Source organism: Corapipo altera, unplaced genomic scaffold, assembly GCF_003945725.1.
Source record: "Corapipo altera isolate COAL_440 unplaced genomic scaffold, ASM394572v1 52b, whole genome shotgun sequence".
NCBI classification, from domain to species: Eukaryota; Metazoa; Chordata; class Aves; order Passeriformes; family Pipridae; genus Corapipo; species Corapipo altera.
In genome coordinates, this window is record NW_020884922.1 from 2,365,200 (window position 1) to 2,388,283 (window position 23,084).

The following is a 23,084-nucleotide window of genomic DNA, read 5'->3' on the forward strand; positions in this document are numbered from 1 at the left end:
GGAAAGACTGGACGTGGCACTTTGTGCTATAGTTTATTTGACATGGTGGTGTTCGGTGACAGGTTGGACTCGATCTCAGAGGTCTTTTCCAACCTAATTGACTCTGTAATTTTGATGCTTCTGTGTATGCTATCCCCATAACACCACAAAAATCAGCAAGATAAAATTTCAGGTAAAAGTACAGTTCTTCTGCCCCCACATCATTTCAGCACTTATACTCCGTGAGTATAAGTAAATGGGGGGTGGAGGGGGTTGAAGTTATTTGACTTCCCTGTTCCTGTTCTCACACATTATCCTGGCTTTCATAATGAGGACAGTAAGAGGAATCAATCCTTAAAGCCTGGTCTGGAGTGTCATGGTTTAGGCAATTTAGTCTTCTTGCAGTAGCAAGCAAGTTACTGCTGTGGTTAAGGGTGTGCCTGCCTTTAGCCACCATGTTGGGTATCTGCTTGCCCAGGGCTATCAATATGAATCAGTTCACTTTCTGTTGCAGTTACTTACATGCCCTCCTCACTGCTGTGACAGAGAACACATTCACACATTTATTCTCTCAATAAGGGCACCACAACAGTCTGTTCAGTTTGGAAGGATCAGAGGAAATGTGTGCCTTTCCCAGACGATACCTAGGTGGAAATAGCCTGCTCAGTCACCACACTAATTACACAGTTACAGAAACATTATAAACTGATATGTTTATAGTATATCTTACATATTATAACTTTTCCCTCTGCTAAAATCTTAGCACCTTTTCTAGATAGCCCTCCCTTTTCTGCCCCAACAGTGTCTGGGGGAAAAAAATCCAAAAAACCATGTATGCAAGACACCTCCAGATTCTCAGCACCCATTCAAACTGGCTCACTAGAGTTATAAGTACTCTAAAGTACAGTGCACAGGTGAGGAATTACACTGAAGGGGTTTTTTTTTGGGGGGGTGGGGGTGGGTGGATTGCCTTTTAATTCAATTCTTCAGCAAGGGGTTTATTATTTCCAGACAACTCATTTTGAAAGACAGTATCTAAAATAAATTATCACAGGTCTTCTTCTCTTATTTTCCCAAATACACAGTCTCCTTCATTTGATCTAACCAAACATCTTTTCCTTGATATAAAACCCAAATGAACTACCTACAGTGAAACAAATAAACAGTTAGAAGAGTATATGCATGTCAATAATTATGGATAGATACAAACACAAGCTAGAAAATCTCACTGTTCAGGTGATCTCTGAGATATTTCAGGTTGATCTCTTTGAGGTATTTCAGAGACAACTAATTTTTTTCTTCTGCTGGGACAGGACACAAGAGCAGTTGTTGCTACCCTAAGGCTTATTGGAATGTACTAGATAGGGTGCGGATGGAGCAGCAGTTCCAAATATGCCAACATCCACGTTATTTGGCATTGTGGTGGCCACAAGGACATATGTATAGGAACTTTAGTTGCCTACTAGGCCTTCTGAATTAGATTGCGTACTGTTAATCACACATTCTTAACTTTAAGCATAACAACTGCATTAGTGTTTCCTTTCAATTCTACTTTTCCTAAAAGTTACCATGTACTGTTTGAGTCTTCCTAATACCGTATTACCCAGCAGGTATAAGCAGACAAACTACACAGTTCCACTGCATGTATCTGCAGTTTTCTGTTTTATAAGGAAAACTTGTAGCACAGGTTTTTCTTCTTGATACATGTTTGCAAAGTAAATGTCCTGAAAAACCCTGCTGAAAGTGTCTGTGGTGAAGCTATGGCAACCGTGCTGCAATAACTAACAGCAAGAAAACTGAAACCAAGTTTTGCATGCATTATCTCTGTATGAGTTATTTCATGCCTTTTTCAAGATTTCTAAAAGACACAACAGCAGAATTGCCTAGATGTGGGCACATTCTGCATCACAGCCTCACTATTTGCGAACTCCACCTTCTGTTTCTTCATTTTCCCACTAAATCTTACTGCTGCACTAGGTTGTCTATTCAGACAAAAATTTTCAGATTGTTATGCTGATCCAGTAGTATCAGTGTACTCCTGTAGGATTACAAAGAAAATAAAAGTTAAGCTTTTCTTCTCATGAGTCAGCAGAAAATATTTGGTATAAGTTTTGAGAGTCTTTGGACAGCATCAGTTAAACTTTCTGCCAACTCAGAGCAAAGGCTTATAAGACTCTTGTAGATGCTAATGGCAAAATTATAACAACTCAACTCAAAAACACTTTTTAAAATGAGAATGTACAAAAGAAACTTAATACGTTTTTCAAGCATCTTGCAAAGAAAAAGAGGAATAGCAAAGCAAAATCTTACGAATCCTAATACTGCAATCACAGCATTTAGAATTTAGTTAAGCCTGGTTTAAGATTTTATATTAATTCTCTAATAACACAGCTTGGTGCACAAAGACCTAAACCACTTCAAATTTGCTGTATAAAATGAGGGATAGCATTCCATACTATCACTGTTTAACACAACAGCAGACCTTGACTTACTTTAACACCTCCTTCTTAATTCTTAACTGTAATTTTCTTAGTTCACTGAGTTTTGCATCAGCAGCCAGACATGGCTGATAAGATCAGTGGTTTTATGTTTCCCTGCCAAGGCTGTTTTTCTCACAAAAAAAATATTTCAAGTATGTTCAGGTCAGAGCAATTGCCTCAAGGCCAGCGTATTGTGCAACTTAGTCCTTGCTAAAGTTTCACCTTAGTGAAAATGCATCCTTCAGTCTCCATCCCAGATGCAAGTCTAGTCAGAAAATGTTGTCTCCCTTAAGACACTTGCAAGTCATTTGTGGGTGCTGAAGGCCACACGGAACCTCCAGCAGCGACAAGTGCAGAGCACTTCAAAGAAAGGGGCAGGAGAACCCAGCCCAAATGTTAATTCATTTGCTTATTGAAGAGAAGTTGGTGACTGGTTTTATGGTTTCTGAGTATACAGCAACATCACTTTTTTTTCTGAATTCAGATTAAATTTGGGGTTTCTCTTTTAGAAATATTTCTCCTTTGGCCAATCACACACTGTAATAGAAGTATTTACTTTAATTCACTTTACATTATTGCCTTTCATTCAGCAAATTACTTGAAAAAGCAACATCTTCCAGTCATTTAGCTATTCAAGAACTATTAGCAATGAATACAGACACCAGCAAATGAACTTGGAATTGCAACTTTTATGTGATAGGAATGTCTATGTATGGATGTGTAACATATTAAATTTTGCAAATGGCTGCAATTCCCAACTAGAGGGAAAAATAAACACATAAAAAATTCTAGTGTATAATATAAAAACAAGTCTGTAAAACACACCAGCAGCTGCATGTGGATATATACACTTGATCTCTGTATATATTCTGCCTTTCTGCAAATTTCAAATATGTCATTCAGAAACACTTGGAATAAGAAATAAAATTAAACAAGTTGTTGTTAAACCCATCAAGCTAAAATAGAAGTTTTATTTAGACATGTTTCTTGCTCTCTTTTTCCTTCCAAAATTTAAATTTAGCTCCTTTTTCCACTCAAGGAAGTTCTCATTAAGTTTTTTAGGAGTTTCCCTAACCAGAACAACATATGTTGGCCTAAACAAGAGTAGCAAGCAAGAACACACTGTATTTACATTTTGGAGACAATTTCTCACTCGCTAACCTGCTTTTGTTGGATGCTGAATTTCTTATTTCTTTTTTTTCATTGATTCAGGCATCTTGATCTGCTGAATAGATTGACAAATGTAAAATTAGAATAAGCTGAAATGCTACCCCAAGTACTGTCACAAAATATGCTGAGCAAATCAGCATTCAGTCACACCCAGAAGCAACAGTGCAGGAAATGAGCTGGGCCTAGAAGATCACACATTGTCCTTTCCTTTTTTCTCTTCAGAAGTTTTCAGTTGGCAGATAAAATCTCTAGATATCACAAGATTAAACAAAGACATTACTAACACTGGGAATTATTTTAAAAAATAACAAGTATCTAAACATATATTTCCATCCTGAAAGGCCCACCCGAAAGGCAGAAATATCTTAGCTACAAATCAGATTTTCACTTTATTAACACTTCTATTTAAAACAGTTTCCCTGTGTGAACATCACGGATTTCAGTTTGGTCTAACATTGCAACAGATGGAGCAAGTAAGTGAAGTGGGGGGAAAGTGAAAGACAGAAATGGATACAACAAGGTGGCGCAGAACACACAAAAAATTGCACCATCATCTTCAATAAAAATTAAAGTAAAGGAGAGAGAATGTAAAACATATTATTAAAACTGTGATGAGAAACTGTCTTTGACATTCAGTAAAACTGAGAAAAGATCTGCTTTTTAGTCAATTAATTCCGTACTGAAATTTTGGAACACGCAAGATACTTTTCCTCAGTGGTTCTTCCCTAGCACAGTTGTAAGAGTGATAGAGTAGCAGGCTGATTTCTTTTTAAATACAGATTCCTATACCAACATACTCACATGCTTACTGTTTCTTGGCCTTTGGCTGCCTTCATCATCTGTTCTGATACCATTTTCTTCAAGCAGCTACTGAGTGCAAAGGGCTGAAGAGGATAAAAGATGTAGTTGACTCTTCAATTCCTTCTCCACCAGAAAATTCAATAGTTCCTAACTATTGAACTATCACTTCTCTGATACAGTTAATTTTACTCTGTACTTGACAATGCACCAAACAAGTTGCAGTTTCTTATGGCCCAGCCACAGCATGACTGGGCCATGCTGAGATTACATTTTACTCTGATGCTTTCCTAAGAGGATTGAGAACTAACCTGTTTTGTGTACAAAATTATCCACTGCCATGTGCCTGAGTCATTGTACTCAAATCTAGGCTTCAGTGTGTCTTCTTTGCTATCCTTTGTAGCACTCTGGAAAAACAAATAAACAGAAAAAAACAAACAAAAAACCCCCCAGCCAATGAGCAGAAAAAGCAGCTAAAAACGGCATTAAGGTGTTCAGCCTTAAATCATAAGTCAATTAGGTTCATTCCATACAGTATATATATGAAACAACTGAAAGTCTGTAGCAGAGCACTTCCCCTATGGGAGGAAACAGGTGGGGGGTAGGAAGGGGGAGTCTTTGCAAGCATAAAGTTGGCTAAAGCAGTTCTTTTGCTCCCTCACAAAACTGTCAACTCTACCTCCAACAAGAAAGGAAAGGGGCAGGTAGAGTATGACATGGAATCCTAGGGAAGGGAGAAAACAGCAGAGTAAGGCTAGATGTTTTGCTGTTGTAGAGGATGCCAAGGGAATATGTTTCAGAATAGGCTGGGAGGGGGATATAGACAAGTGGAAGGGATTTAAAGCAGATCACCCTTTTCTCCCCAGACCTTCCCTTTCAACCTTAGTTTTGATGGAGGGAATTCAGATAAAAAGTCAGTAAAGTACTTACACAAAAAGTAACCTGCCAGCTTCTTAACCTGTTGATTTTAAAACTAACCTCTTTGATTTGGTGAGTAGACAGTGTTATGCAGCAGTTAATCTTATCCTTGCCGACATGGATGTCACCTGAGCAGCCTTCTTCTGGATAGTCACAAATACAAGGATCAAGCTGTATGTATCCACAGAACTGTATTTCTCAAATCTGCTCCAGGAACTGCACCAAAAATACAGAACTAATGTAATTTGCTGTAAAGGCAAGTAAGTCTAGAAATTTGGAAAAAAAGAAAAATACTTCCAACAAAAAAAGATAATAAAAAAGGCTGTAAGTCAAATCTTTGAAGTTCCTAATACTCTTTCTTCTGGAAAGACAGATTCACCACAATATGTCAGTGCTTGATTCAGAGAATAGTATTCATAGTCAAGAGTTAGAAATTGGATTTATATTTTTTTTACAGGATACGATGAGCTGGATCTTTTGGATGCTTATCAGATATGATGATAGGAAGAGATAAAATTAACAGGTAAGTAATACTGTGAACAGCAGTCCCAGCAGTCTGAATTCTCATCTGATTGCCTAAACTGGATGACGAACTTAAGTATCTAAGCTTTGCAAATAGAGAAAAGTAGCGCTCAGTCCAAAACTTCTTGACAGCCCTTGTGATCAAATTCATCCTGTTGGTATTTTTAAAAAAACACTAGTAGAGGTGGGAACCTCCTTTTCTATTTGGTGGTTCCGTTTCTGGCCAGGAGATGGGACACCTGGATCTCTAACTCAAACCACTCCACAAAACCATGGTCTGTTTTTGAAGTCAGAGCCCCTAGTATAATTCTTAAATTCTTAAAAAAAAACAAAACCCCAAAACACTCCTTTGATCTGTTTGAACTGTTTTTAAAAACACCTTTACTTTGTTTGCATTTTTTTGTGGAAATTCAAGTTCCTACATCTGCTCTTCTGTGGGTTTAACCCAATTCCTCTCAACTTCCTGGATTGCCTTAGAAGAATTTTTAAAAATAGCAAAGAAAGTCAGCAAAAACTTATTTCCCTTCACACAAGCATTCAAAAACACACGCACATAGAAATGGAAAGCTTGTGGTTTGTTTTGGTTTTTTAAACAAAGCCTTTGATTTTAGGGCAAGTTCATTCTGCATGGTTCTTTCCTCAGGAATTAATAGTTTCCAAAGCCAGTATAACTCAACATACCTACAGTTCAGAAACCAACTGCTCTCATATCATGGCAGAGTGCCTACATGTTACAAACATACATATACATATATCCCCTTGTAAATAAAGTAGATAGTTACCTAAGTATGTCCTTTTGGTGCAATATTTTTCCCATGCACAAAACATAGGTGAGTTAGAATCTCTGGCACTTGGAGAAGCACCACAAAGCAGTGCCAACAGCAGGAACCATCTACAGATATGTCAAGAATTTGTATAAAAGATCAATTCAGTGTGGGAAAGGTAACCTTTAAAATTATAAAGTCCTTTCAGTTTTACCTGCATATATAGCAAGTTCAGTGAAGCTCTACAGTCCATAAGCAGTATATCAAGAGAAGGATCCACATACCTTTTTCAAGCAAGGGAAAAAAGTAATAAAACATGAAGAAATGCTTCTGAACATGGTGGTTTGATTTTTTTCAGCTAAATAAAGTGGGAACACAACCCAGAAAGGTCCCATTATTTAGCAGATTAAAAAACTCCACAACAAATCAAAAAACAGTTATGCTCTTGGAGTATGTACTGTATTCACTCTTTATACGTTGTAGCAGAAAGGAAATAAAGTGGAGTCAGGTTATCCAGTCTCTACACTTTGATTTTGGTGGTACCAAACATGAAAGTTACAATTCAGAACTAAAACTTTCCTCTTCCTTTTCTCAAACAGTTTTGTGATTCTGGACACAGTAGTTGGTAGGCTCTCAGAGCATCCACTGCCATGTGCCGCAGTGGATCTTGCCCTGCAAGATCTAGCCTCAAGCTTGCTAGCTGCAGTACCAGCTTCTGTGGAATTGCTGCAGGTTGAGATCAGTGCAGCAACACAGCAAGTTAAATATTCAGTTATCCAGTTACCATGTTGCAGCTTGAGCCATTTGATTTGAAGCAGCTTAGGCAAGTCTCCAGGACAGTATGACCAGAGAAGTGAAGGCTCTGAGGCCAGTATCACTCCATGGATTTATCACCCTGCACAGGGGTCACATGTCCTGTAACACACAGATTTCCTACCTCTGGGCTTGAAGCACTGCTAGATGGAGAATTACCTACTCAGACATAGCCACTTTGCCACAGCTTAGAACCACACAGTTCTTTCATTGGACTGCTGAGTTCTGCAGTTTATAAGGGCACATACAGGGAAACAGAGAAAGCTTTGTAGACGCCAAGCTCTGATGCAGTAGGTTTAAACCAGACAAGTTACCAACATCAAACAACAGTTTTCTGTTTACCACCAAGCCAAGCAATCTTGTTTGCTGCCACCAAAAAGCCATGGTATTTTCTTCCTCTTCTGCTCCATTCGTTCATCTGATGCAACCAATACAACTCACTGAGCAAGCAAAAATCCATAGTTTTTTTGCTTTTTTCATTGTAGGGAGAAGTAGAGCAGAGCACAACTGCAGCAGTGAGCCATTAGGCTGACCCGGCTGTTCTGCCTAACTGTACCCTCAGGGCACTCTGACAAATGGGACTTTGGCACCAGAATCCCAGTCCCCAGGGTTTATCCTCACCCACAACTCAGCACCATCATTTGCTGCACAGCAAACAGGACTGGGGTGCTGACTCGGGCCAAAAATAGGCCATCAAAATCAAATAAAAAATAAACAGCCAGCAACTTACTTTTAGGCCAGGTTATCTTGCCAGTCCAGTTCACCACTCTCTGCCCACACAGTTCCACCAACATAACTGAGGAGTAGCCCAAGGCATGAGCAAATGAAAGGGCAAAAGCCCTCTACTGTTTAAGCCAGGTCACTTACCAAAATAAATGCTCAAGCTATGGCCTCAGGTATTATGTGTATTAGTGTATAGAAATGAGCACTTCAGATAAAAAGTAATCCATCTCTGCCCAGAGGGTCAGCTTGCAACTCAGAACTCAAAGTTCTCTTCTATGTTGTTTACAGGTGTATTCCTGTTTCTGGTCACTGAATTATGCAGGTATAAAAATTAGGAGGCAAGCAGTTCAAAACATCTCTCTATAGATTCTGAAAGAGAGAGGGAGGAAATAGCTAGCTACAGTAAAGAACCCTTCAGGAATACTACAGTGATAAAATTTAAAACATGCAGGGCCACAGAAACCAGTCAATTCCAATTAACAATTGGCCTCAGAAAAAGAACAGTCAAGCTGCTGAAGCCTGAAGATTTTGTAACTAAGTTATTCAAGGGATTTATTTCTCTGCTCACAGTAGTTGTCATGCATTTTAGTAGTTTCCCTTAAGCTTCTTGCTCACCGCTTTCTGATCTCAAGCTTACATTGCAAGTCCTTCATGCTCTGAAGACTCACATAAGGAAGATCGAAGTCCTCCACTTTTTTCACCACTGTGAAAAAAAGAAAAAACACAGAGATATTTGGTGAAATCTATTGAAATAGCCCAACTCCTTTCATGTATCAGTTAGTGCTGGTTAGCAACATGCTTTTAGAGAAGAAAAACAAGAAAGGGTAAAGAAAGTATCTGGGGTAAAGTAAGGTACAAGCTAGTTATCTTCCTCACTTCTCCAAGTCTAACCTACATAGCTCTATTACTTACAGAACATCTCTATTCCTTAGACTACGCTCTTACAGAGCATCTTTCTCTCAATACACTGCTAAGCAGGATGGATTTTAAAGGACATGTGGATGCAAGCTTTCAGGACTGGTGCTTTTGCTTTTCTTGAACAGAACACAAGACAAGAGCAGTATAAGTAATGTACAGCTAGAAAAGCACGACACCCTTTGAAGATCTCTGCTTTCCTGCTCACTTTTTTTCAAAAAATCTAAGTGTAAAGGCCTAAGCTTATAAACATTTATTTTTAAGCCAATATGATGATTCAGAACACTTAAACATGCCTTCTTAAGCATGTGAGCATCTAACCAGTTTTTTGGCAGCAGGCTGTGGGTAATAGGTGGACTTGATGTATTTCTGAGGAATATTGAAGTTCCATGGAAATGTAATCAATTGAAAACTTTTCTGTTCTCCTGCGTATCTGGTTAGATCGCATACAAGGCAAAACTAAGTCCATCTGCAGCTGCAGTATAAGATACATTTGGGACACAGCAACTGCCAGGGATTCTGTGTGCTCCGAGATATCTTTCAGAGCCAGAATGAAGGGGACAGAGGAATTATAAATAAAATAGACACAGTGTAAAGTTCCTACCTCGCTAAGCCTGAATTTATGACTGGACCTTCATCTTAAAACGCTCAGAAGAGCATTAATATTTCCACGCCTGTGAAAAGACTGAAATACTCTAAATGACTGCAATGCCTAACTTTACTCCAGTCAACAGCAAAGAGGGTTCACTGCTCTGATGTGGCCTGAGGCTATCCCAGTCACAGGCCTGGATCCAGTCTAACCCACGTGCCCCCCACATGGGAAACAGGACATCAGCAGACCAATGAGGATGCAAAAGCCTCTTCACGTTTTATAACCATAAAGAGACTCACAACCCTGACTTACAGCTTGTTTAGTAACATCAAGGTTAAACTGAAGTTTCTGTCAGTTAGCAAAAGAAACATGTCATGATATGAAGGAAAGTAAGCTACAAATATTGTTTATTAATATAACAAAAGGGTTTCCTGTCCCATTGTTAAACTCAGCATGTGATCTGTAAATTAAGAACTATGTAGGTATGGCCATCTGATTAAATGTCTACCCAAAATATACACCCAATAGTTCCCACGTGGAAAAGTTGCTACTTGAGTTATAAACTCAAAGGGATGATATTCATATGTGAAAATCTCACGCCTGCACCACACTATCTATTACCATATGTAGTTCCCCACTACCACTCTTTTCAAGGCATATCAGGAGAGGGCTTGAGGAAATTTATGAGTCAAATGAGTCTTTTAGCCTGAGTAGGATCTGTTCAGATTCCTGGTTCAGTCACTGCAGCCAATAACAAACAAATAAACAAACAAACAAAGAAACAAGCAAAACAAAATAATCCAAGGGAGGACTGTTAAGTACCTTGTAAAACTTAACAGGGAGAACTCTGTCATCATGATCCTGAAAGAAAAATAAGCTAAAATACTTTATTAATTCACTTGACATCTTGCACAGTGTTACCTTTGAAAACAGAGAAGGTCAGAATCTTAGCTATCCATTAGAATGAGTAAGGAAGAAATGTTCAATACCTATTAACATAAGTTAATTGTTTTAAAATTTTCCCTTATGACCCATTTAACTGCTCATTTAAATGCAAATATAACCACTCCCATATTCCATCATTTGAATTTTGACAAGTTTCATAAGTTTCAAAGGAATATAAAAATGTAATAGAATAGAATATGTATACTACTGCCATGCCGCATATCCTCTAATGCAAGGCATCTGCCATGTTATTCCAGGTCATTACTACTAAATCCTCAAATCCTATTGTACAGTGAACACTGTGTGCTCTCAGTTAACAGCATTGCTCATGAGCATCACAAATATGTATTTTTACAGGATTTGTGTCTTTTCCAAGCTGTTAGAGTCCTCTTGTTTTTCTAGGAAATATCTACAAGTCCTGCCCCTTTACTGAAAGCACCAGTCTTACAACATTCTGTGTGAAGACTTCTAACAAGAGCAGACTTGAGCTCTGTTGAGCTTTCATTATTGATACTGCAGAAGGAGAAAAAAATCCTATCTGGCTTGACATATGGGTTGTTTTAGTTTGCTGTAGCTCCTCTACAACTTCTCTGAAAGAGGGCAGAAGTAGCATCAACTGAAAATGCAGAAATCTTTTGCAGGACCAGCTGCACAATGGGATAGTGGGGATAGAAAAATCAGGCAGAAGTGAGCGCAGAAACCACTGAATCAGATTGGGGAAATTGTCTTATTCTGATTTATGTTCTGAAAAATCAAAGCATAAGTTAAGGCTCCATGCCCTGGAAGAGCACAGCACCATCAGAACATTCCTAAATTTTGCAGTGGCTGTAATCTCCTGAGTTTGCTCAGAAAAGTGGTGTGGCAACTTTAAGAAAACTCCCTAACCATGAGAATACTTCTCCATAGCTCATCTGACAGATTGTGTAACCTGCTAGAGGATCCATGCTTTGGTCAGAGAGGCTGGATTTTCTTTGTCTAAGGTGGAAGTACTGGTTTTCAGTCTTCTTCCAAAGGGTGCCAATCCCAAAACTTCAAACTCTGTGTCACAGCAACACCATTGTAAATTCACTCATCTCCACAGTTCAGAAGGGTTTTCTCCAGCCGTATCAGGTGTTTTAAAAAGCAGACATGTTTTTGTGCATGGGAAAAAGTAGACATCAAGCTAAATATAGGTTGGAAAGTATTGTTCCAAGTTAAAATTGAAAAACCATATTCATGAGGTTTTCCTTATCCTTGTTAATATCAGGCCTGTTACCGGAGAGGGCAGCAAAGCATAAAAATCCCTTGCCTCACAGTCCATTTAGAAACTAGGTAGGATGGGAAGAAAGTTTCGTAAGTCCAAACACAAAAGAGAAAAATCTGAATATTAGCAGCAACACTTTTTATTCTCTCTGCCACTGTGCAGTCCTCACAAATTATTTCAAGAAATTAGCCACAGACCTTTGATGCGTTATCCCTTGGTAGGGTAATACTAAGCATGTCAGATGGTGTTTCCAAGGAATGGCAGTCACACATCTCAGATTTAGTATGATTTTGATTTGTTTTCTTTTTTGGATCAAAGCAAAAGCTGGTATATGCTGCCTGAGAAGCAGGATACGAGGGAGTGATGGTTGCAAAACTAGCTCCACCACAAAAGAGCAGTGAATATAGTAGCAATTTACAGGAGCTAAATAATTCCCAGAATTCCTATATCATCTTTAAGGCCATAAGAGAAGAAATGGTGTCTGCAGCATTTTAAATGCTATTGTTTCTTTACAATGTCACACAAACATTAAACACATATAAAAGCAACTTAAAACACCACTGTCTGGCTTGGAAATTACCTTGACCCACTGCAAACTAACAAGTTTATCAACCTCAAACCATTGGTATTTTTTAAGTATATTAGAAAATCCTTTCCTTATTCAATGTACCTATGCAAGTCTCCTATCTAAAAATGTCTCCTTACTTCTTCCATCCTATTAGCACTTACTTCTCTCTCCCCAAATCAGAATTCCTATCTCCCTGCCATCCCTAACACTTTTTGCCTTCAGCATCTCCCACCTTACAAGTCTCCTGTTAAGGGGTCTAAGGTCAATTCTGACACTTTGCTCCTCCTGGAAGAACCAGCCCCAACATTGCCTCTGGTGGTGCAAACCCCATGGCAGAACAAAGCCAGCAAAGGGTCACCTTGTTTTACCCAGCTTATGGGCACCGTGCACAGTGTATGTTCTGTGGCCAGACTAAAGCACATTTGCTTGACAGAGGACAGCAAATGCATGTTCAGCTCACTTGTACATATGGCCAGTTGAGAACTACCTTCACAAACTCAGATTTGTTCAAAGGCACAACAGAAACACAGTACACAATTTTATGTACGATGTGAGGAAATTTCAGAATCCCATGACAAAGAGCAGCATTCACCTGGCTGGTGTACGCTCTGCTATTGCTGTCAAGATTAGGAAATATGTGCTCATGCACACATACACGTGCAAATACACAAAATATGCAGAGTCACTGCTGCTCCTCCTCTCCTGGCACAAGAAGAGAACTCCAGCTGAAAGTTTCAAACATGAGCCAGACAGTTGTTTAAACAATATTCGGTTGCTACTGGTTTCCAAGTGTAACTAGTGATTGTTTACTGTGTGTGTTGCAACAGCTGTTACGGACATCCCAGAGCCAGCACTAGAACTGCACCAACACTGCAAAGAAAGTCCCACAGTTTCACAGCAAGCACCAAGGGACACAACACAATAAAGGAGAAGCAGAAAAACAAGAAGCATCAGTTGCACACTCAGTTTTAACAGCAGCGTGCCAGCCGAGACATGAGTGAACACTAGACCATCGTTTCTGACTTCAGTGTTTGAGTACTTTCATCCTCACTGTGCCAAACCAAAGTGGGCTTAATTAAGAATGGGTCCTCATATATTTTCTGATTCTATAATATGCGATGGAAAGCTGAACTTGACATCTAAATGCTATAGAAGTAGAGGCCATGTAACATTAGGAAGAAGTTTGTTATGGAAGACTAGTTATAGTTGAGATTACCATTTAGTACACAGTAAGTTACTAAAATTACTGTTAAAGCTTCTAGATTACAAAAAAATATGCAGAACAGCAAATGGGAAGTTACTGAAGAATTAGAGGAGGGTCACCGATGTTAAGTGGTATAGGTACCTAATGTCTCAGTGTTTGTAGGAATGATGCAGTCACTGTCCTAGGAAATAGAGACTGCAAAGAGAGGAGGTGGATACTCAACTGTATGTGAATATTCAAAGCCACAATCTTGCCAAAAGGAAAAAATGCATCCATGTGCCTATACCTAGGAAAATGTCCAGTGAGAATGTGGTAGGAAAGACCCACCCTGATAAGACCTAAAATCCAATCAAGCTATCATGGAAGCTATCATGCAGCATCAACTGCTACAGCCAAGGTGCTCTCTTGGTGTTAATTATGCTAAAACGATCCTGGTTCATCAAAATTTGAATACACACTCTGCTTTTTGAAGTCTGATTTGGCAGAAAAGCTGATAGCTGGCCTGTAAATGTGTGACTAGCAGTCAATTACTTTACACTATAAACGTCCAGTCCCCTCTCATGCAATCAGGTTCTTCTGGCATAACCCTTCTTGGGGTGTATGTGTGGAGATTCCTCCCTTGGGCTGGGGATGGCCCCCAAGGTTATTCCTCAAGGTTGAGAGAAAGAGATCTCTGCACAAGTGTTGGTGTGGGTGTTACCTTAGATATCTACTTAATAATTATTTCTTTTCACTAGCTTTAATATAACTGCTTCAATAATTGCTTTGTTACAATGCACTATACTACTTCATGCTATATTTTACTCTACTAGTAGATTTTTAGTGTTTATGTTGTGTAGTAAATAATTCTGATTAAGATCTTTTGTCTGTTTACCTGTTTGTTAATTTGTCATAATAAATTCATTTATATAAATATATGTGTTTTGCCATCATTAAAACCTGCAGGACAAAGTTGTTTAATCATACCTTTATGATTCCTTTAAATTTAAACTGTTAATCTGAGGCTAAGATAGGATTCAGCCTCACCTAGACTCCTCTCTGAGAAGGAATTTAGAAAGTGAAGGAGTCCTCAAGGCATTAGCCTTGAGAAGTCCCTGAAGTCCTTCTAGGCATTAGCCTTGAGAAGTCCTTGAAGTCCTTCTAGGGATCCACAAAGATTTAATCTTTATCCCTAAACTAATTTCCTTTTATCCAGGAGATAGGTCTAGTCGTTCCTCTTAATTAAAATAAGTATTACTTTGGTTCTGTGGAGATACAAAAGGCACTTTTTCTTTTGCATAGAGGAACATCTCTGTGCTTACTTGAATACTCTCCTACCTCCCTTAAATGGGAAGGACCAAACACTTCATCACACACTCCTCTGTTGTATATATTTTGTTATGAAACATTTCAAATAGGGTAAAAGTGCATGTGAAGCATGGAACAAACATGGAATGCAAACATCAAAATGAGATAAAGACACAACTTTTTAGTGACTCTCAACAAAGAGCAAGCAGGTCACTGCACAGCCAGTTTACCACCTGGGACTCAGCGGTGCTGAGGGGTGAAGGAGGGTGCAAGGGCTCATGTACCACACTAAGTGCTTCTGGGTGCACGCTGCTAATGATGAAGCTCCCACAGGGAAAGGACACGGAGGACCTTATGCATCTATTTCTTCCAGATCCTCACTGCCACCCCTGCAGCTTTCACAACCTGGAGAGAGGTCACCTTGTCCCCTGTGACAGCCCAGGGTCAAAGACACAGAGATCACTTTACCCTTCTGCCACTTAAAGAGAGTCACATCTCACAGCACACTACCCTACTTGCCACCTCTTTACTCAGCAATTATGAGGGGGAAAAAAAAAAAAGCATGATCCAAAGTTTCAAGCTACATCCAGGCTGTTTGAATTCTGTGCAGAACACTGTGCAGTAGATTAATTTGAGGATCTACAAGAAATGATGTGTTAGAGAAAATAAAATCCAAGTCCCATCTAAAATGGTCATGTTAAGTATCGCTGTTTAATACTTAAACCAGTCATTTCCACAGTCATCTTTTAAAAACTGCTTTATTTTATCTTATTTGACTCTACTGAACTAAAAGCACAGATTCATTTCATAGTCTTGGGGGCAAATTCACTACTTTCTTATCTCCAGCTTTTTATTACTGTTATTTTCAAAAGGGTATGTAGTGATAGAACAAGAGGGAATGGTTTTAAACTCAAAGAGAGTAGGTTTAGATTAGATATTAGGAAGAAATTCTTTACTGTGAAGATAGTGAAGCACTGGAACAGGTTGCCCAGAGAAGCTGTGGATGCCCCATCCCTTGAAGTGTTCAAGGCCAGTTTGGATGGAGCTTTGAGCAACCTGGTCTAGTGAAATGTGTTCCTAATCACAGCAGGGGGATTGGAACTAGATGATCTTTATGGTCCCTTCCAACCCAAACCATTCTATGATTCTCTTAGTAAGGTTATGATGTAGCAAACTGAAAATAAGAACAATCTTAAACTCTTCTGTTTGGGGATTTTCCCCCTGCCACCTTTGTCACATGCTTTCAACCCAGAAGGCAGAACTGTCCATGCCAGAAACTCTACACATTGTTCAGTGTTATAAATATTTGTGTTTAGCCTCTTATCAGCAAAGTATTGTTGAGACCAAAAAAAATTACTTACCTAAAACAAAAGGAGGAAACAGTGCAGTCTGTAAGGCAGGAGAAGACACTGTTAAGTGAAGAAATACAAATACACACATGCCCCTAAAATAACACAATAGAATCCAGCATAAGTTTAATACAAATACAAAGGGAAAAGCATTTACCAGTGTTAGAAATAATCCATGTAGTAAGCACACATGACAATCCCAACCACTTCCAAAATGGATGGAAAAATACTTTTTACATAAATTTGTAGCATGAGTCAGAAAAGTTCAGGTCTTCTCCCTGAACTATTTTACTACTATTTTAGTTCTGGAAAAAGCAGTAGAGTCATTGTCTCATCTACTCAAACAGGTACCAACACAAAACCCCCTGTATTTTGGCAACAGTACATGTTCAGTAGCATTATTCATATACACTTTTGCTCCTGAAATTCAGGAAATGTGCCATGGAACTAGAAGTGGACACTTCCCTTAATATTGTCTATCTGAATCTCCCCTTAATACTGTTACTATTACCTGTGGTAGAATCTCCTGAAACATCTAGAGCTGCTGCCTACTTCTCATTTGTCTGCTCCAGTATCTTGAAGCTCAGTCATTAACATAACAATACAGACTAATACAGAGCTAGTGAAGTATTTTCTTTGGGTTTTAGTTTTGATGGGAAAAAAAAGTTTTTATAAAGAAGGAAAAACAAGTAAATCACAAAAACGACAAAAATGCAAATAAACAAAAAGACCCACAAAATATATCTCTTATATAGCCCTCCCCCACCATAGGAAGAAAGATGTCTAGATATCTTTTTATTCCTCCCATTTTTCCTTTAGAAAACTTAAAGTTAAGTGATCTTCTAACAGAAATCAACACCAACCTGAATCCTCAGCAAGCTCTCAGTGGATTTGTTGCTCAGCTAAGAAGCGTGGACCATAAAAGGAGAAAGGATGAAAGTCCTTATTAACATATTTGAAAAGAACAGCAGGTCAGGAGAATGAATTGTATCTTAATATTGAAACAAAAATGAAACAGGCATTCTCGAATTAAAATTCTTCAGAACTTTCTGTGTCTGAAAGTTCTTCCCCCAGCCAGCACACAATACAAGTCTGAAAGTATGGGAACTTCCCATGTGAAATTCAGTTTTGTGTCCAGCTGCACTTTTGAAATAGAAATTCATAAATAAGAAACACAACCTAGTTTGATATGAATGAAATAACATTTTTAGGGCAGTGCTAAAATCTTGGAGACTCAGTCTGACTTTTGCTTGTGTACATACACATGCAAACACATTTCTGAGATACTGCAAGTGACCACAGAGGAATGCTATAAACAAGCATTTCTCTGTTGCATGCACAAATGGTGTGTTGCAAGTGCAGGGAAGTAGAGGCTGCATGGCCAAAAACATGGGCTCTAGCCACAAAAATGCAGTCCATGATCAGACCAGCTTTGATTCATGGTAACACCTGCAGATTTCTGGGTTACATTTTACCTACACTCCCAACAGTATACACACAGCGCTCATGATATTCGATCCTTGGCCTCATGCTTCTTCTTAAGAAGGAAAACCACCTTACATCAGAGTCCTTTGGTGAAGGACCACACTAATTCTTGACTGTTATCAGGCTCTGGTCTGCCCTATTTGCTCAAGTACTGAAAAATTTTTCATCTGTCTTTTCATCAACACCTGAATCATTTTTCTAATGCTAAAGGCTACTGTTTGCCAGCAACACAAACTGGAAAAGGTCAGCCTCCTAGGTCACAAACTCCAAACCTCTGCTGCTGCAAGGAAATATGTCTGAATTTTATTCATAAGGGTATAATGGCTGACTGTCCTCACAGCTGCATCCTGAATACACCACATTACTCCATGGATGCCTAACACAGAGATAGATCATGATCTCAGGTTACATTCAAGGATATAGATGAGTTGCATTAAAAGGAGACTGATAGGGATGTATATACCCACTCTTACTGTCTTTCTCCTGATGAAAAAGGAGAAGACAACACAGGTACAGGGTCTCCTCTTGTTAATGGTTTCTTGCAAGAACTACAGCATTTGTCTTTCGGAGCTGGATGTAGCAAGGCATATGCTGAATCTGTCTCCCCAGCTTGGTCACTGTCCAAGTTTGCAGAGTGGAGGGGTGGGGAAGTTATGAGTTAGTTTGTTCAAATCTACTATATGATAGTCTAGGTAAATATTTTAGCAATATTTGTTTTGAGCAAAGCACCCATTCTGCCAAGCTGTCTCCCTTTGTTTTAGGAGTCCTGCTGTCCCCTGACAACCTCTCCCATGAGGTCAGATTACTGGGACAACAGCCAGAGTATGTCTGCTATAACCTATGCAACAGGTAAGTAGTGCCAGGCAAAAAGAAGGGCCTGGAAAGCAGGGTTAACCTGCATGGGCTTGTCCAAAACTTGAAAGTTTGCCCTGTTAGATATGGTCAAGGTATATAGCTGGTTGATATGATGCTGAGTGCAGACACAGATGAGTCATGTTCAAGACTGTCAAGTAAAGCCATGGCTCTTGCACAGCACTCCCACTCCAGGGAGTGCTGATCTCAGCACACACTTCGCAACCCCATTTAGAAGCAACATGGGACAAGGACTAGAAAAGTCTTAAATTCAGTTTGTTTTTTTCCTTGTATTTTAGTCAGTGACATATACAAACACCTTCAGCTAGAAGCTTAAATACTGCTTTTTGAGACAAACAAAGAAAATGAAGTAAGTATTAGCAGATTTTCTGAGAACAATTCTCTCTCATAATGAAAGATAGAAGTGAAAGTGAAATGAAGTTAGCAGTAGAATATTTAGAGAAAAAAACACCCCTAGCCTAGCAAGCTCATTCCCCTCTGTATCCCTATCTTCTTATTCTATTAAAAGTGAAGGTTTCTGTCATAGAAGCTGCACTCGTTTGTCTTGCATACTGATCTGTGTTCAGTAAATAGCTGTGGTGGCAGAAAAGTGACTGACTGCTTTCCATTCATCACCACCTGCAGTGCAGTCCCCCTGCCACTTCTCCCACGTCAGCTCAGCTGGTAGGTCGCTTGTACAGGTGCATACTAACTTGTTTCAGGTAGTCAAGACTGACTACTCAAAGTCATTCCAGGTCATTGACAGAAAAGAAACATACTTTTTCATATCTTAATGATGTTCAGTCATTGTGATTGAACATCATAATGATGTTTTAATGAGGGATGATCACTCATCATCCCTCTTGCAACGTAGCAAAGAGGAATAGTTTTGGGGTAATGCCTGGTTTTAACACTAGGCAGCAGTAACATGGAAACCTTCAGTATATTTGCCCTCCCAAGTGACATGTACTAAGTGCTGCCTATACATCTTCAGCAGCAGAGAAGGAAAGAACAGCACAGAGGTGCTTTACAGATGAACTTCACCTTGTGTCTTGCAATGTTATTACAGAAATTTTGTCGCTCTACCATAAAACATCTCAAGTCACAGTGTGCTACTAAATACTGGAACATGCACAACGAAGTCAGTTTGTTGAGTGAGATTCTTTAATAGCCAAAATGAATACTTATTCAGCTGTCAGTCACAGCAATTAAAGGCATTGTGCACAGTTAATGACAATGGATGCACTCCTGTCTTTTACAAAGTTATTTGATCTCTGTTCGGAGTTTGTTCTTTACCATAATGAAAGAACACATAAAGCACTACTGCTATTTGTATTATGAAGCATCTATTTATGTAAGCACAACCATTTTAAGTTTAACTTGTAAACAAATAAAGCTGGAGAACTACTGTCTTTGCCAAGCAGGGAGCCTAAACATTGTATATGAAAATACATTGTATTGTGGAACAGAAATTTGTGTTACTTTTATGTCTGAGAATGTACTGACCTTGCTCCAACATTTAAGCTATAATTCAGTACCTGCCTGGATCTCTACAAAGTAACTGACTGCTTTTGGTAGCACAGTCATCATGTGCTTTCATAAGCATACGTATATGTACATAACCTGTAAAACTAGTACTATGCATCTACTTATCAAATCACCCCTCCTCACCAAAAAGGCCTGGAGTAAAGAAAAAAATAAATATACAACATCATTTCTGATGGTGTGTTAAGAGAAATACACAATACTGGCATGCCAAAAGACATATTGAAGCCCTGTAAACATACATTTTTAAGAATTATTTCCTGCCACAACTTCGTTTAAAAAAAAGTCTTTTGGCAGTTACAGGGCAAATTGCAGGCATTCCTGATGAATTTAACTTTCTTTAGTAGACCTGTTATCAGTCTCATCAAGACTAATTAAAACTCAGCAGTAATTGCTGGGCGTCATCTCTAGGGCTATAACAGTCATTGGATCAGAACTGAAGAGAGACTGCTTCTCCCTACAGAAGTCATGAAGGGCCTTTTCATTCACTGTCTTTAGCACATCAGTATGTCTGAATTTAAGAGACTGTAAATAAATGGTATCTTTTTGTTTTCAGAGTATATAGGAAAAACCTTTGTAGAATTTGTTAGGAATACTTGTTCACACCATTTTCTATAGCCTTCCTAAACTCCCCTTACATACCTTAATCACACACAGCAAGTGAAGAGTTCTCAAGACACAAACCTCTTATTTGGTCCTTCAAAACATGCCCTCTCTCAGGAACGATTTACTGTAAACAGGGTTACCACGGCACACCAAGCACCTCCCAGAAAACTAAAACAGTATCCCCTCCCTAGAAATGCTGTCATAGTCGTACTGCACCCACCTGCTCCAAAACACTACTATCTCATAAGAACCACAACAACTGGAAAGGTGTTAAGGGAAGAAAAGGGTCTCACAGCACCTTGCAATAGTCAGACACAAGCAAGAGCTGTTGAGGCTCCAAACCTACCAGAGAAAGATCATACATGCCATGGACCACATTAGAATGGATTTGAAAAGTCATCTAGGTTGCAACAAACCCAAATACATGCCAGATTCTGCACATCACTACAAGTGCAAGATAAAAGAACATGACATTTTCACAGCAGTCATCAATACACTTATCAGTACAAACCACTGACACTACCAAAAAGCATTTACAGTTGCAAAATCCAAGAATGTGTGTAATCCTTCTATTGAGCTCTCACAAAGACTCTTCTGGGAACTGTTTAGAGGGAAAAGATTCACCAGATATGCCACAGGATATAAAAACAAAGCAAGCAGTTCTTTCCATGTGAGAAACAAGTTTGTACATGGAGAAAAAAACAGTAGTAATACTATTATTATTGCCTCCCAGGCTTCACAGAGAGCACTCTGTCATCAGAACTCGCTGCTTTACAAGAGAGATCAATATGCTAAGAACACAAGGAAAGGAAGATAGCAAAGGAATCTTGAACTCAGGAGGTAGGATAATATTTCAACTCTGTCATATAAACTATTTGACTGACATATTCAAAACTTACCTGCTGTAGCTTTCGAAAAAAATCTATGAAGATGTCATTATTGGTAATATTTGAATCCAAAGTAACTGAAAAACAAGAGGAAAATTGGGAGAGAGGAAACCAAACTTGTCAAAAAGCTGAACAATATGGCTAGTGTCTCAAAACAAGATGATAAAACAGTCGTTGCTACTTTACCCATCCTTTGATTTCTGCACAGCTACGTTTATCAGTCTGTTGTTAAATCACTGAAGCTATGAACAGGGCAAAATATATGTAATGTTGTTATTCTCCGAGCAATTCCTCAGTAAGATTCTTGGCCGCGTAACTCCATGTCATTCATGTCCAGTAAATTTAAAAGAAACTGTTGAATGCTCATGTGAAAAAGATATTATAATCACTAAGTAAAACTTCAAAGACTAATCTTAAGTTTGGGGTTTCTAAGTCTTGGCACAAAGTATCTGAGGCCAGAGGCTACAAAACCTTGTTAAGTTCATCCCCTCGCATACCCCTTAGGATAGTTGAAATGGATGATTTTTTTTTCCCCTTGGCTTACATGAAACTCACAAGATGCATTCTAGGGATCCTGTGTTTGTAACACAAGGACCTGGTTTATAACACAGGACATTGCATCTGAGATATACTTTTTCTACAAACTCTTGTTATAATTCTCACAAGTCTTCCTGGAAACCCTTGAAGGGAAGAGGTTTGTGCAGAACTCAGGTCTGTATTATACTTCTACCTGTCCAAGTGCCTGTCTCTTTTTGCTTCCCTCATTTACCCACACCGGGTCCCTCATCAGCTCTGGCAGTTGTGAAGCAGCGGGGGTGGGTCGCTCAGCTCACTGATCTGGAAGGATAGAGAGTGGACAGACTGCAGGCTGTTCAGTGTGAAACTGCACCCTTATGTTTTGGGAAAGCTGCAGAAAGACAGCTGCTTCAGAAGTGAGAGAAATATGATAAGCTGCTGTTCTAAAGCCAGTGAATCAACAGCCAGGACAGGGTTGTGTTGTTTAGATACACCCTTACTCAGCTCAGTATAGAAGGTAAAACACCCTGCAGCCACAATTGTAGACACATTCTTAAAGGTTTAAGCCCTACATACAAAAGCTGATCACATTGTTTTAGCCAAGTTTACCGTTCTGAAGGTACTGCTCCAGCTGAGACTGTCTCTTGTCTGTCACTGACTTGGTCATTGCTATGGAGGGAAAGCAGGTACAACACTGCCTGAGCTGCAAAACAGAGGGAAGATTCAAATCAATGAAGAAGCATTCATAGTTTCCAAGGAGCTTTCAGCGTTCTCTTTTTTTGACAGCAAGACATGGAGGCACAGGGTACCCACCCAGCACCCCCCTCAGGGCCCACAGCAAGGGCAGAGCCTTTGTCAGGGCAGCCACCAGAAGACACCCCAAATGAGCACCTCTTTTGGTGGGTTCCACATTTTTACAGTCT

At 39.2% G+C, this 23,084-nt stretch overlaps 1 protein-coding gene across 1 annotated transcript; it reads right to left on the minus strand.

The window, feature by feature from the left end:
* Window positions 1–953: 953 nt before the first annotated feature.
* Window positions 954–22,828, minus strand: SNX31 (sorting nexin 31). Its single transcript, XM_027656973.1, is given in 12 exon segments — window positions 954–1,123; window positions 3,621–3,675; window positions 4,431–4,513; window positions 4,739–4,822; window positions 5,358–5,561; window positions 6,247–6,339; window positions 6,846–6,915; window positions 8,783–8,870; window positions 9,974–10,022; window positions 10,497–10,595; window positions 21,658–21,722; window positions 22,771–22,828. Coding segments are annotated over 12 exon segments (1,044 nt in total). The 3' UTR covers window positions 954–1,027.
* Window positions 22,829–23,084: the final 256 nt, after the last annotated feature.